Below are 14,962 nucleotides of genomic sequence, written 5' to 3' on the forward strand. Positions count from 1 at the left end.
GTTCTTAGCTGCACTTTCAAGAAAACTGCTTTTTTAAAGATAATTACCAGCAAATGTAATAAAATGCATAACGTGGAAGCCTGTCTTGGAACGCTGTCAGATGCAATAACAAATTGTTGATTGCATTTGTCCTTTAACAGACTGTTTCCATAAATATTTGTAATCAAACAATTCTCATTTATAGCTTCAGCCTTTGCCCAATAGGCCATGATAACATACTTAGAAAACCAATAAGAGCTTGGTAGTCGAGGTTCAGATCTGATTACAGCGCTTTCCAATAATTTCCAATTAAATCTATTTTTCTCTGATGGTAAGCTGAGGTCTGAGCCTGAAGCAATTATCCTGCTCTCTTGATATAGTTTTCAATCCCACATTAAATTGCCTACAACCACCACACTAAGATAACAGTAGGTGTTTAAAGACCATCATAATAATGAGCCCAAATACCATTTTCAATGTTTGTGATGTTGGCCTCAGGCAGAGTTTTACTTTTCGTGAAATTAATTGTAATGTTATATTCATGAGCGTAAACTTATTTAAGGATTTTTGATATAACATCGGTAAGTATTGTGACATCATTCAAACTAGGCGGAAATATTACTATTTACTAAACTAGTTGAGAGAATAAAGTAACCTGTACCTAGAACCATTATGAACAATGGTCACTTAGGGCATGATTTAGACATTGGGGAACGGGTAATCCATTGCCGCGGCAACAGAGTAACCTTTCTGCCAACCTGAAGGTCCACCCACCTCATTTAGTCAGACAGACCTTCAGTTTGTAGATGATGGAGACTACTTCATGTACGTCACCTACACGCATCTCCGACGGCCCAACGGACTAACGGTCGTAGGAGGTTTGGCCATGTGTCTGCCTGTGGGCGGACCTAGGCAGTTTTCACTGCCTGGCAGTCACTGCCATGAAAAACATGACAGTAAGGGCCAGTGGAAACTTTTAAATGAGAATGCTCCCATGGTGAGAAGATTTTTTTGTTGTTTTATTTGGGATTTTTTTGTTGAAAATATTAAAAAGTTTTTAAGTTTGACAGACGGCTCCGTCATGTTGATGGAGCTGTCCCATCAAATTTACAATGCATTTCTAGGAACCGTTGTGACAAAGGTTCCTGGGAATGAAAGCGATGTCCACAGGGGAGCGGACATCTCTACATAAGGCGGGCGGAGTACCCTCGCCATGGTGGGAGTTGGGTACTCTCGGACAGATATGATAAATACTCCATCTGTCAATAATTAAATCAGCCCTTTGTTGAAGCATCCACCCTACTCCTAATCTAGGTTGATGCTTCAGGCCCAGATTACAAATGCCCCGGAGGATTTAGGGATATTTATTGCATGCAATTGAATTTGATATTAGTGGTTCTGAATTCATCAGGTGTGATAATTAGCACCAAAACTATTTGACCCCTACATATAAAATGCAGATTTTAGTTTTTGAATAACACAAAAATCCATCCAGTCAGAATTTACTGAGCCTTTTTTTGTCGAAAAATGTCACGGGCTTTTTTCTGCCAAAATTGAAAGGGGGAAATCAGGAGATTGTGAACCTTATTCCATCACTAGTAATTGGGACCCCTGCAGCGCAAGGGGTAGAATTGAAGGAGGTGCTTTCAATCAAGAACATAGAGCGCATCCCATAATGACTTGAAGAAGACCTTAGTCAGCCCCCCTCACCCAACTATCCAGTTTCTTTCATAGTATAATTCAGTCAGTTTTATAAAAATCTGCTTCTAGAGCAACAAAGCAGAAACATAACTCCCTTCCTTTCTCTTGTTTCTTTTTGAGTGTCTGGCTAGATAGTCTAAATGTGCACCCTGATTAATAGTGGAATGACCTTCTCCACATGTGGACTGGACTGCCGGAACTGCAGTTTTATATTTTGCTCATTAAACCCATGTAAAGCGCTCTGATACCCTTGGGTCCAGCCAGCGCTATATAAAACCTTTTAAAATAAATAAATAAAAATAAAATGGCAGGGAAGCTGGTATGGTTTTGGTAAATCCTTTGCTAACATAATCCGTTTTGGAAATCACCTGTACAACACAGGGCTGCCCGTTTTCCTTTTTTATGAATTAGGGTGATAATAGTCCAGTTCCATTCCTCAGGTGTGAATAGTCCTTTTCAGTTTTTATTATATACCGCAGTCCTAATTTTCCACCACAGCCCCATGTTGAGCTTTAGCAAAGAAGCCTCAATGGTCATGGTTCCTTCAGGATGGACCCAACATGTGCTTCAGACACAGGATTGACTTTTGCTCCAAAGTGCTGAACTAACTTCCCATGAATCTTCTTAACCCCTCCCATGCTCGTGACGGAACCGTTCCATCACGAGCCTCGGGTGGGCTGTGCTGGTGACGGAACGGTTCCGTCACGGCCTGCTCGTTGCGCCTGCACGGCGTGAATTCCGCGCCTGCGCTGACGTTCTGAAGAGCGGGCGGGGCCATGACGGAACCGTTCCGTCACAAGCACAGCTCACCCGAGGGCCATGACGGAGCAGTTCCGTCACGAGTACGGGAGCGCCACGCAGCCCCGCCTCCCCCTTAGCGCTGCGGCGGAATAGCCGCCGCAGCGAAGTGGTTAAATAAGGGGCTGTATCACACAGAGTAAGCCCTGGAGGGGATAGTTTGAGACACAGTCTAAGCCACAGTTTTGGGATGACTGTTGTCTTCAATAGTCGAAGAGCTGGAGCTGCGCTATTTAACACCTTAGGCAGTCGTAAATTGATGTTTGTCACTGAAACTAAAGACATGCTGTTTTTCATGGAAGTGTTGCTGCATTTGTTGACATATCTAAAAAAAAAACAGAAAATGACACAATAACATACACAAAGCAGCAAGCAACGTAAAACAACACAACAGCATCATATTGCAAAAATGCATCACAAAAGCATAGCATCACAAAATCAACAGAAGACATGAACACTTCAGCAAAGTGCCACACAACAAATATGTACACATATTCTTGTCACACATTGCCACCTCCTGAAGCTTGATTAAAGGTGCTTGCACCAAACACGGACTGAACTTACCACCAAGGGCATGAAATAGCGCCAGTTAAACATTTTTCCTGATCCAGCCCACGAGGTTTTGTAAATATCTGTCCACATTACACCACCTTAGGAATCAAAGTCTAAATCCACCAGATGCTTCTATTCAATAGTTTCCTGCATCACATTAATAGCATCATATGTTCTCTTTATTTCACGATTAGTTTATTTTAACTTTTGAAAAAGAGTACTTGCAATCAACCTAAATCTATTACGCCTTAATTAGCTGCCATTTTTTATACACACAGGTGCACATATACTAACATTTCATGCAACACAGGGCAGCACCCAGAGCTGCTGCACTGCGTTATGTGAAAGAGAGAGAGAGCAGAAATGCTCTATATTTACAAAGATACATTGTAAATAATAGATTAGTAACATTAGTAATAGATTGTGCTGGCACACTGTGTGCTGCCTAGTGCCAACGCGGCCTCCCTTGCACTATGGTGCAAGGGTGCCTGTGTTACAGGCAGGATAGCTTTTGTGCAAGAGGTTCACCTTCCTGCACAAAAGCAATCCTTAGAGGCATTTCCCACTTTCTATGTGTGCTGAGGATTTAACAAGGAGGAATAATTATATCACTTCTCATTAAGTCTTCGTATATCTGGGAATGAACCAAACTCCACGGGTGGATGCATGAGAACGCCCATCTTCCACCCATAGAATGCCTCGCAAGTTGAAATGTAATGTAACACAGCGCTGGCAGCTGCCTTGTGTGACATTTGTTTACAAAGCCACGCAAGGTGGCATAAATCTCCCCTTGTGTGGCCTTATATTTATTACTGAAGCTTTTGCATCATCCCCGCGTCACCTTGCGCCTTGCAATGACTCCATGATTGACCCAGAGGTCAGAGTAAGTGGTAGGTGGGATCCCAAGGGGGGTTGAGAAAGTTCAGTGCTGTCTCAGAGATGCTTGTTAGACTCAATCTCCAATTCCCAATGGTGGCTTGGCCAAGAACCTCTCACCAGCAACTCTGAAGCCCTTGACCCTCTAGGCGTAGGGGAGCTAAGAATAACATATTGATCTGCTCATCGTATCACGCCACGCTTCATCTGACAGGTTCCAGGGTGGTGAGAGCGAGATAGGAGGCTCCATAGGAACACCTGTCAGTAAGTACCTGTCAAGTCTGGGTTTAATTGACTCTACACCGGAAGCTTCTACTGGAACCATGCTGCCCCTTGGCACTGTGGATCAGATCCCTGACTCTCTCAATGCTTGTAGATTTGAGCCAGGACCATATGAAATCCTCTTACTTACAGAGCTGTGACGTTGGTGGAGACCGGAGGGACGGCGCGCAGCTCCTGACCCGTGCAGTTAATGGAACGCTTCCAACACTCACACCTCTCGGGGACATCTTCCAACACTAGGAGAAAAGGAGACATTTAATGTATGTTTCTTTCCATAGAGCAAAAATCCAAGGCATCCAGATCCGCTCTCCCAACACATCTAAAGGCAGTAGCCCACATACTCACCCAAAAGGGCATACAGTGTTTTAAAAAAATCAAATGTGTTATTCCTCCCTAATAAAGTTTCAAATTCTGCTGATTTCACATTCATAATGTGCTTAAGAGTAATCTTATTTTTTTACTGTTTTACAAGCATTGCTAAGACCGCCCTCCCTTTTGTGAACGGCCATGAATCATTGAAACAGGAAGTGACGCCAGTGGTTAAGCGGAAGTGCATTCTGTAGATCTGTTACAGAAACAAATGTGCAAAGTTAAAAGCTGGGTGTTCATTTTCTTTTCATTCACGCGTTTCTCGCATCCAATCCTCTCCTCCAATCCTCTTCTCTTATTCAGAGACAACGGTACCTGCACCTCTGTCAATTCACCAAAATGCCAGGGGTAGCGGAAGTGACTTCACATGCCCTTTGACCTTCACGTTCACTCACACATACACATGCTCACACATACACACCTATTCACACATGCACTCACACTCTGCCTACACATACACACACTCTCTCTTACATAAACTCACTCAAAAATGCAAGCTCGCACACAACATACATACATTTAAAAGCATTTTTTTAACTTACCTCAGCTGTCAAGGAAAGTCATATTCCAGCTATTTGTACCCCATTTGTATGAAACTAATAGCAAATAATGTAATAGTATTCACTAGTAATATCAAAATTGACAAAAACGAGGTGAGTGAAGCCCCCCATCGGCGTCAATCAGGACAAGCTGCTTCTGTTCCTGGCACTCATGTTGCCACTGCTAAAACAAGGGGTCGCGAAGGCAGTGCCCGGGGTCACAAGGGGCATGCCAGCGGTTGCAGTAGTGACACCTGGCAACCCCTAAATGACGTCCATGACCCCTATCCAGGGGCGGCGGCACGGCTCATGGGTGGGGCAGGGGCGGGTACGCAGGTGGTCGCCAACTACATGAAAAAAAAAACGTACCTTGCCGTTGCCGGGTCCCGCGTCTTCTCTCCTGCTCGCCTGTGTTCAACTCCAGGTCGTAACAGGTAGCAGGCAGCCATGCTCCCACCCCTAAGCCGTGACACGGCGCTCAGCCTGTGGCTGGCAGGATGGCATGTTCTCCATGCAGGCTGTAATGCAGCCTGCATGGAGAACAGGGGAGTGCGCATGACTATTTTGGCCTGCCCGAGAGGGCCGACCAAACAGTTATTGCGCCCAGGAGTGTTCTACCACTCCCCCCCTGTAGCTCTACCCCGTCCCTTCATGCATTGCCACAGCAAGGGGACAAAATAAAATGATAATAACATTCTGGTATTATCAGTTTATTTTTTCCTTTTTTTGCTGCTCCTGGCAGAGGGGCGATGCTCCTCCACCTTGACAGAGGAGCCGCCACTGCTCCTACCCGGCTCACACAATTTACGATGCTGCCCCTCCAGGCTTCACTGCAATACGCATATAGTGCCGATTTGTATCTGACACCTGGCGACCTGTCACCCTAACTCGATAACTACTAAATCTAACTACTACTACTTAAAGTGCAGCTGCTGGTATTATTATTACTGCTACTACTACTACCTGACTAAATGTTACTACTAATAAAAGTGATACTACTACTACAAGGACTACTAGCAGTTCACCAATACCACTGCCAATCATACTAGTACTACTACCAAAGCTGCTGCCAGGACAATTGATGTGCCTAGTAATACTATCACAGCCTTTGACGCTACTACTAGTAGTGCTAATACTAGTTTAAATATGAATGCTAGGCGGATTACTAGAACCCCTATTTCGACCAGTGCTACTGTCACTAGAGCGACACTAGTGCACGCTGCTAGTACCACTCCAGCTCTCACGATGACTCACTATACTAATATTATTTCAGCTGCTGCTAATACAATTATCAAAAAAAACACTACTGGCAATGCTGCTGCTTCTAGTAGGGCCACCTCAAGTACTAATGATGGACTTAACTACTATCACTGGCTCCACTATAAAACCTACCACTGCTAGAAATGCCAGTGGCATTACTAGTAGTTGTGGCCAAACTAGAGGTAATAGTAGTCGTAGCACTGATCTCAATGATTTGTAGTATTCACAATAGTAGTGTTGCTAGTAGTAAGACTAATGCGAGCAGTGCTGCAGCTTCAGCAGATGTACATATCCACGAGGCGAGAAGCTATGATAGGAACTATATGAGTATCAGGCATTAGAACTGGAATACCAAGTAAATAGGCCCCTAGTATTGAGACATCATCACCAGATATGGAAACCTGTGGACGGGCAAGCATATTGGCCCTGCAGACTTCCCCTGTACCTTCTCCTCTGCGGTCACTACAGTTTCAGGGGATGAGGACAGTTCACCAAACGACACTCTAAGCGTGATAAATGTACACAGAAAAGTCAAAAATAAAAAGAGATGGAAATGGTTTACGATGGGTTATAAGAGGAAATTCACACATTGATGCGAAAGGCATACAGTCCTCTACAAGATGGCGGATCATATGCATTGGGGACATGTTTACGCGGGAAAATCAGGGTTCATAGGATGGGTCCTGCATGAGAGATGGAGTCTCGAGGTCACAGAGGAGACCCTTGAGGAGCGGAAACCATCACATGCTACACAAGAAGACAGAGTACTGGTAGAACACATCTGAGGACCCGGATCTTAAAAGCGCGGGGAGGTAAAAGAATTGCTCGCTTATTTTATTTATTTATTTATTCAAAGTTTTATATAGCGCGAACAAGATCCTTGCGGATATCAGAGCGCTTCACAAAGACAGGGTAGGGGAGGTAGGGATGAACAGAGATAATGGAAGCAGTATAGTAGTCACTGACATGGTAGGATAATAATAACATACATAAAACATATCAATATACAAACTGGTAGACAAGTAATATAAGACGACACCAGTCATTGATCCCGCTACAGAGATGTTCAGGTACACCTTGGGTGTGTGGATGGCTTATCCCAATCTCTTAGAAAAAGTAGATCATTTAAAACAAATTTCAAAATAGCTCTACGTGCCTAATTCACCCTATGAAAAAGTGCTGTGAGAATGAAATCCACTTACAAAAATCATGTTTTTATTTACTTAATTTCTCGCACTGATGCCCCAAATTCGCCGCAGATATCGTCCACACCAAAACACTCCCACCAAATTCATTATCCCTGAGATGATAGCCTGTTTGTGGGCTACTCTTAAGCATCACCTGTATGACTTAATCCACTAATGCGGCTGTCCTCGGTGATACCAACAAAGGATATTTCAATTTCACTGGATTTCTTTTACCCATTTTTTTTTATCCATGCTGTGTTAGACTAAAGGGAGTAAGTAGCCTAACTACTTACCCCCTTGAATCGTAGGGAGTGGGAAACTCTGTGCCAAAACTACGCCAGTACCACATGACGCAAAGCTGAGACCTGGTTGAGAACTCACAAACTCAAATGCAGCATAAACTGATTGAATTTCCATTGTCAACCATTTGTCTTTAGCTCAAATGCTTCAACTTCTCACCTCATTTACCGTAGTTTTATGTGGCATGTGCAGGTCTCAGCTGTCTTATTACTTTATATGTGTACTGCTTACCTCTTCCAACACCGTGAAGGACATTAGTACCTAATTCCTGATTTAAAGCTTTTAATTTTTTTCTGGTTTCACTTCAGTGGTTTGCGATCTACGATTGAGATGTTGTAATCGAGGGCAGCGCAGGACTCTTCATACTTTTGGATCTCTCCTCTGCTTTCAACACCATCGATCGTTCAATTCTCCATCACCGCCTATCCTCATATGCCATGAGAGGTCCTCTCCTCCAGGCATGGCATTCCACAGTCTTGTCGAGAAGAACCGAAGCGGTAAAAATGACCGATCTTCATTCATCACCTAAACCTCTACAGTGGGGCATTCCTCAGGGTTCCATAATCTCCTTAGTTACCAAACCTTTTTTTATCTCCTTAGCTCCATCAGAAGTTTCAAGACAAAATATACTTTTAAGCAAGTGATGCACAACAAACATTCATTCTGCGTGATGACAATAACTACCATGCCCTTGCCTTGTCATTAGCTTTAGAAATAACACAGTGGTGGGTGCTCAAGAACATTTTGAGACGTGGAGCCTGATTTAGATTTCAGTGGACAGGTTACTACGTCACAAGGGTGACAGATATCCGGTCCACCAACATTTAAATTCCATTGTATCCTATTGGATTTATGTTTCGGCTGAGGTTTTATCCATCACTGTTGTGATGGAGTAACCTGTCTGTCAAGATCTAGATCAGGCCTATATTCCTTAAAAAACAGATATTGTATTCTTCAATAGGCAGTTGCAATTAACCAGTTCAAGTGGTCCATAAGTTTGGTACTAGTTTAAACACCTACCTATCTCTAGGAGCTTGAAACTCTGCAGTAACAAAATCATGCTTTTTCTAACTGGAAACATTTTTAAAAACTCAGGGGCATATTACCAACGATTAGCGATATTTATCGCTAACGATGCTTAGCAACAAATTTTTTAACGCTAAGCATCGCCGGAAATTATCGCAGAGATAACTTGCTATTAGCAAGGTTTATCTGAGAAGTGATAAAAAACCTCGCCCTAGCTGCCAAATGAGAGATTATCGCTGGAAAACCAACGATAATCTCTCGAGTTAGCTTGATGATAGGGGCTCACAAACTTAGCCAAGATATCCACCTTCCATAGGATATTATGGCTAAGTCAGGAAAATACCAGGTGTAAAACAAGCATTTACAATGCAATGGTCTCGGCAATATTATAGGTAGAGCTATTGGCATTGCTCATTATTTTTTTTACTTTTTTTTTGTATCCCTAAATAAATGGCATTGTCGTTTATATTGGCAATAGCTTAATTGCTTGCATATGCGGGACCTATTGCATTAGCAGAGAGAAAGTGAGGTAGTGAGACAGAGAGAGTGAGGTACTGAAAGAGAGTGAAAGTGAGTTAGTGAGATAGAAAGAGAGAGAGTGAGGTAGTGAGATAGAGCGAGAGTGAGGTAGTGAGTTAGAGAGAGAGAGTGAAGTTGTGAGGTAGTGAGATAGAGAGTGAGGTAGTGAGAGAGTTCCACTTTTTGGGGCTCATCAAATATCGGTCACATTTTAATATTCGCATTACTGTTCCATCCTGGATGATCCTTACCTTATAGCGAGTATTTCAGGCTCAAGATCCAGAAAGCGCCCCCCTCAAATGTCCGCCCTAACATTGATGACCCCCTTTCACAACCCTGGAGGCAGACGCGGCCGAGCACGGTGGAACCAGGGGGAGCGGGCCTAGGAGCAGGGAAAATAAACTGGGGGAGGGAGGGCCAGAGTTTTTCTCCCTATATCTTTCATCCGAGCTGTTAAAACCCACACTTTCTGCTTCTAGGGCCTTATTATTGTATGATTTTCAGCAGGTGGTAAATGATCATTCGGCTGAAATAAAGAAGGCTGAGTGTAATGGTCGTGAGACTCTTACTGACTTTCTACCGTGTTTATTACATCATTTCATGTTGCTGAAACATTTAAGCACCTAAACGCAATAGCAATTGGACTACAACCCCCAGAAGAAATAATTAATTTGCCACTGATTGTAAATTACTGGCAGAGGCATCCCCAGCACGGTAGATTTTAATTTTGACATAATATTTAGTGCTTTGTAACGGGCACTGTGACACTGCAGAGATAATTTCTAAATACCGCGAGAGGTATTCATAAATACTTTGTGGGAGTACGTTAAGATCTTCTACCTCAACCAGAACCACATGACTGCATTTAAACAACCACACTGCCACCCAGTGAACTCCAACAAGCCACTCCAAGCGGATAATGACCAATAAGTGATAAACTGCAAGCCAAAAACACAGATCAGAGCTTTTGCAAGCTACAGCACAATGAACTGCTTTTCATTATGATAGTACGAATACTAGCATTAATAACATTATTAATGTTAACAGCACGTTTATAAGCATAATATGACCCCAGAGGTGCTACTCACATGTACCGTCTCCATGGAGAGTTCCTGCTCGCTCTCCTGGCTCCCCCTGTTGCTTTCTTCTTTTTTGGAGCTCCACCCTGCTTTCATTTTGCATCCAGGAGGCGGGGAGGGGCCGAGGATCCCCAGAGAGTGGTGACAAGGGTGTAGGGACTTGGAGCAACTGATCGGACTGGGCCCTGCCAGGGGATAAGGACACTAACGGGGAAGGGGCGCTGGCTGGCGGTGGTACAGTGGCAACTGTGCTGGGACGGTGGACTGGGAAAGGGGCGTGCACATTTGGGGCATTGTGTAAACATTGCTGGTGCGGCAGGAACAGTTAGTGTGCCAGGAAGGAACAGATATTTCCAAGTAGATGGAAACTGAATGACCTGTTGGCCCGGGTGGAGGTAAAGAAAGGCAGATTGCAGAGGCAGAAGGAAATCACTGCCGGAGGAAGGGGGCAGTGCCGGGACACGTCGGAAACGCCAGGCAGCGTTTAAGGCAGCAGGCCATTCCGGATGAGGGCAGTTCATGGTTAGACAGGGCAATGACACGGGATGTGACTGGACAGAGTTAGGATTGTCCAGAGTACCAGAGAAGTGGGGCGGTTTTGCCCGGTCCGGGCAGTGTGAGGACTATGCCTTGGTAGTCACCACCATCATGGTGCTGCCTCAGTGAGCGATTGATGCCGCGTCAAGGCGCTATATGCCGAGGTGTATGTCGGTATATTTCAGTCCACACTGATATCCGCATAATTCCGTATCTGTCCGCTCGCACATTTGCCTCCATTCTTCCCTGCGCCGCCATCCGTTATTTCCAGAGTCAAAGCATTCCTGCAACTTCCAGCGAGCTGTATTCACACCGCTGCAAATTGCAGCCAGGGGAGAGGAACGCCAGGCAATTTTCTTGTTTGTTGGTAAGTATTATCGGCACCAGCCCTGGCGGGTGACATTTTCAAATAATGTTATTAGTATTATTAATAGCTGCAATCTCCCTAAATAGCCGATACACGGTGAGAATTATGCAAGACTCACGAGCAGGACGGCTGTCGCGAAAATGACATATGTTCGGAACGTACCAACATGTAGGGGTGGGTGGTGGAAGTGGACTGGCAATCAAGGCAAACACAAAGAATGGCATCAAAAGGCAGCGGCGAACTTTGAGGAACTCGCAATACACGTGCACAGTACTGAGGCCGGAAACAGACCCACCTCCTTTTGTTTTGTCATGTATTCCTATAGGTTCTGAATCAATCCCCCTATTCCTGACCCTATTCTGGTTAAACTAACTATCAGGTTAACTAACAGTCAGCCCATGAGGCAAGAAAAGCCCCCACGATGCAGATACCGTTATCTGACGCAGTCACACTACGGCACAGGAACGTGTTATCTGATTAGGTCATAACGCTTGAGATCTAATTAGACAAGCGACATTCCTCCAGCCCCTGATAAGGCATACGACGTTCTCATAACAAATCAAACCTATGACAACCTGGAAAATCCGTGCGGCCATTGTTTTGATTTCACAGAGAACTTTAGTAAAGAATGTGCTAACGAGCAAGTCGTATGACATCTTTATTGACGTATCTATGTCCATCCTTACGTCAATCTCGGCACCTTTAAGGTATAAATATTGCCGATCTTGCCCTATGCAAACACACGCGTGGTGACGAGACGGAGCAGCCATACTTGCCGAAGCCCAGAAGCAGAGCAGACCCCGCTGGCAGCAGCCCCGCCTTCCTGACGCGCTGAGAGACGCGCTGCTATCTCCTGCCGAGAGACCCAGCACCGGCGCTTTCGGGCAGCCCTCGCAGGCAGCCTGGAATATCGAGAGCAGAGAAAGAGATACCGTTCCTCATTCATCCTAACTTCCAGGTACAGAACTGAATAACCCCTCACAGAGAATTCTTTAGGTATTCACTTGGCAAAAACAAACTTAACTTAAACTGTAACTTTCTATTCCCGCCCACGCATTAGACTTAGGTCAGGTACACGGGGTAGGCGTATTTAGAAACACCAGCTGAGTACGTTTAGTCAAATGTATATGTGTATGTAAATATATTTTAATCATTTTAAACATCATATGGCTCAGAAACCATATCAATGTTTTTACAGTATTATTTTATACTATTGCTTTTAATGTATGCACTTTACTTAACTATAAGTATTGCAATAATATCGATCCATTTCTCTTGTACGAGAAAAGAGACTGATCAATAAATAACACCTTTTTATTGAAAACGCCCGTCTCTTCCTTTTCTCTACAATCTGATGAGACTAAGAATGCACGTACTGACTGAGTAAAATAATTGCCTTGTGCTCACACGACTCTCGAGATTGACTCTTGATTAGGGGAGAGCAAAGTTGTCATGTTCTATGGTTGTCAGAAACTAAATCCCTTCTTGTCTAATCAGGGGAGTTAATTCTTTCCTGAACATTCGAGAAAGTTTCTAGCGAACTCTGAGCTACGCTGGCAAACCCAAAACTTAAGTCTAGTATCGACAGTAGTAGACCTAGTTAACGTCTGGCCTAGGCCTTTACTGCTGTAGGTATTATTCCAATGCGCAGAGCCTATTGGGAAGATAGGAACTACACTACAGTTTCCGTGAGAAACAAGAACAAAACAGAGCTGCTCCAGCAACAGGAGGGAGGGGGCCGCTCAGGGAAGCTGTTATCGGCGCTGCACGCCTCTCTGCAGACTTCCCCTGCATTCCAGAGAGGCGCGCGACGCGATCCGGACTGCCGTGCAATGCTGTGGAGACAAGACCGGGCCGCGCGCACAACGTTATCCTATGGAAAAACGCTGCGCGCGGCCAGGTCTTGTCTCACTTCGTCGTCTTCAAACTGCTGAGACGCCGACTATAGTTCTCTGGCGAGAACGCGCTTTCAGCGCGTTACTAGCCGAGACCTAAAAAGCAGTGCTAACCGCGGTTAGCGCTGCTTTTTTTATCACTAACAGGGTTAGCGAAATCCTTGTCTAATCAGGGGAGTTAATTCTTTCCTGAACATTCGAGAAAGTTTCTAGCGAACTCTGAGCTACGCTGGCAAACCCAAAACTTAAGTCTAGTATCGACAGTAGTAGACCTAGTTAACGTCTGGCCTAGGCCTTTACTGCTGTAGGTATTATTCCAATGCGCAGAGCCTATTGGGAAGATAGGAACTACACTACATGGCGCCCAACGCGTTTGGAAAGGGCGATAAAACTAACGTAAGACATTTAGAGTAACTCAGTCGTGCTTTCTCACTCAGACCCCTTTTCCCAAATACTCCAAAGACGTCTGGAGTGGGTGAAAGGTAATATCCTCCAAAACCTCGCAGGAGGGAACTCCTATGTATGGTTCTTGGTATAGTCAACGTTGAAGGATACACTGTTCCAAAATATTGTGCATCTAATCTCTGTTTCCATAAGAAACCTGATCTGCAAACAAAAAGAATAACCTTTCTAACAGTAAAATGTCAGAAAGTGATGAAGAAAGAGAGGCAGTTAGATTAGCAACTGAACTCGCAGCAGCTGACGCTACCATACAGGCTGCAGACGGGGATATAATACTCATCCCGGTCATCAAAAGGAGATCTATAACCCTAAAACTTATAGAAAATGGACTGACACCTAGAGGTGGCACAGTCATATTCGTAATTGAGGCACACGAATATCGGCAGACAGAGGTATATTATTCATGGATACATTTTCCAGCAGCTAATGCTGTAACAAAGTACTTCCACTATTACAAAATAGAGGAACCTCCTAATGAGTACACTCCTTTCGAGGAGGTGGAAGTACCACTCAAATTTCAAGAGCATTTGCTCTTATTTGATGGCGCCCTAAAACACAATAATCACATCACCAGGCTCGGTCCTTTAGGTAGACCAGGAGCAACGTGGCCGGTCTTAGCCGGATACACACCACACCCAGACATCGAAGGGATGTCTACAGGAGAGCTGTTAATACAGCTAAAACAATTACAAAAAATTCATAGACAATTAGTCCAGTATGTAATGCGGACTTCAACAATTCAGCCAGCGATTAAACTTCCACAGCTGACCCCTCACCAGGGGAACACAAATAAAATTACACCACAGAACATCCAATCCTGCCTAGGTAAAGTTCCGGCTAAACGGGAACAAATACCATTCTGGTTGGCACAGAAAATCACCCAAATAGAGGCGGTGTTTCCTGACACCACCCCGCTAGAAAAAGACAGGATTCTGACTATATGTCTCCCAATGGGAATCGCACCACACATAGAGGACTGTGACACTTGGGGTACAGTCTTTGCTTCCATCTACACAAAAACGCACGGTGTTCCATCCATTTCGGTGATACCAGATGTGCTAAAACAAATTCAAGACGAATATGGTCCAGAACCTGCTTTAACTCTTGGTATCAAATTACTAAAAGACTTCAAGCAGGTCTCGGCTATATTATTAGCCAATATAAAAGGTGAAGCAGCAAACGTGACGATCCGCCAGAGGTTAAAAGAGACAGATATAGCAGACCAACCAGCTGA

The 14,962-nt window shown here is 44.3% G+C and overlaps 1 protein-coding gene across 1 annotated transcript in view; it reads right to left on the reverse strand.

The window, feature by feature from the left end:
- Window positions 1–14,962, reverse strand: part of LOC144752040 (relaxin receptor 1-like) — a 998,955-nt gene that overhangs the window by 399,338 nt on the left and 584,655 nt on the right. Inside the window, exon 4 of the mRNA XM_078639991.1 lies at window positions 4,319–4,424. Coding sequence (XP_078496117.1) covers window positions 4,319–4,424 — 106 coding nt within the window. The remainder of the gene's footprint in view (window positions 1–4,318; window positions 4,425–14,962) is intronic.

The sequence above is a fragment of the Lissotriton helveticus genome, chromosome 4_2 (assembly GCF_964261635.1).
Source record: "Lissotriton helveticus chromosome 4_2, aLisHel1.1, whole genome shotgun sequence".
In the NCBI taxonomy this organism is placed as follows: domain Eukaryota; kingdom Metazoa; phylum Chordata; class Amphibia; order Caudata; family Salamandridae; genus Lissotriton; species Lissotriton helveticus.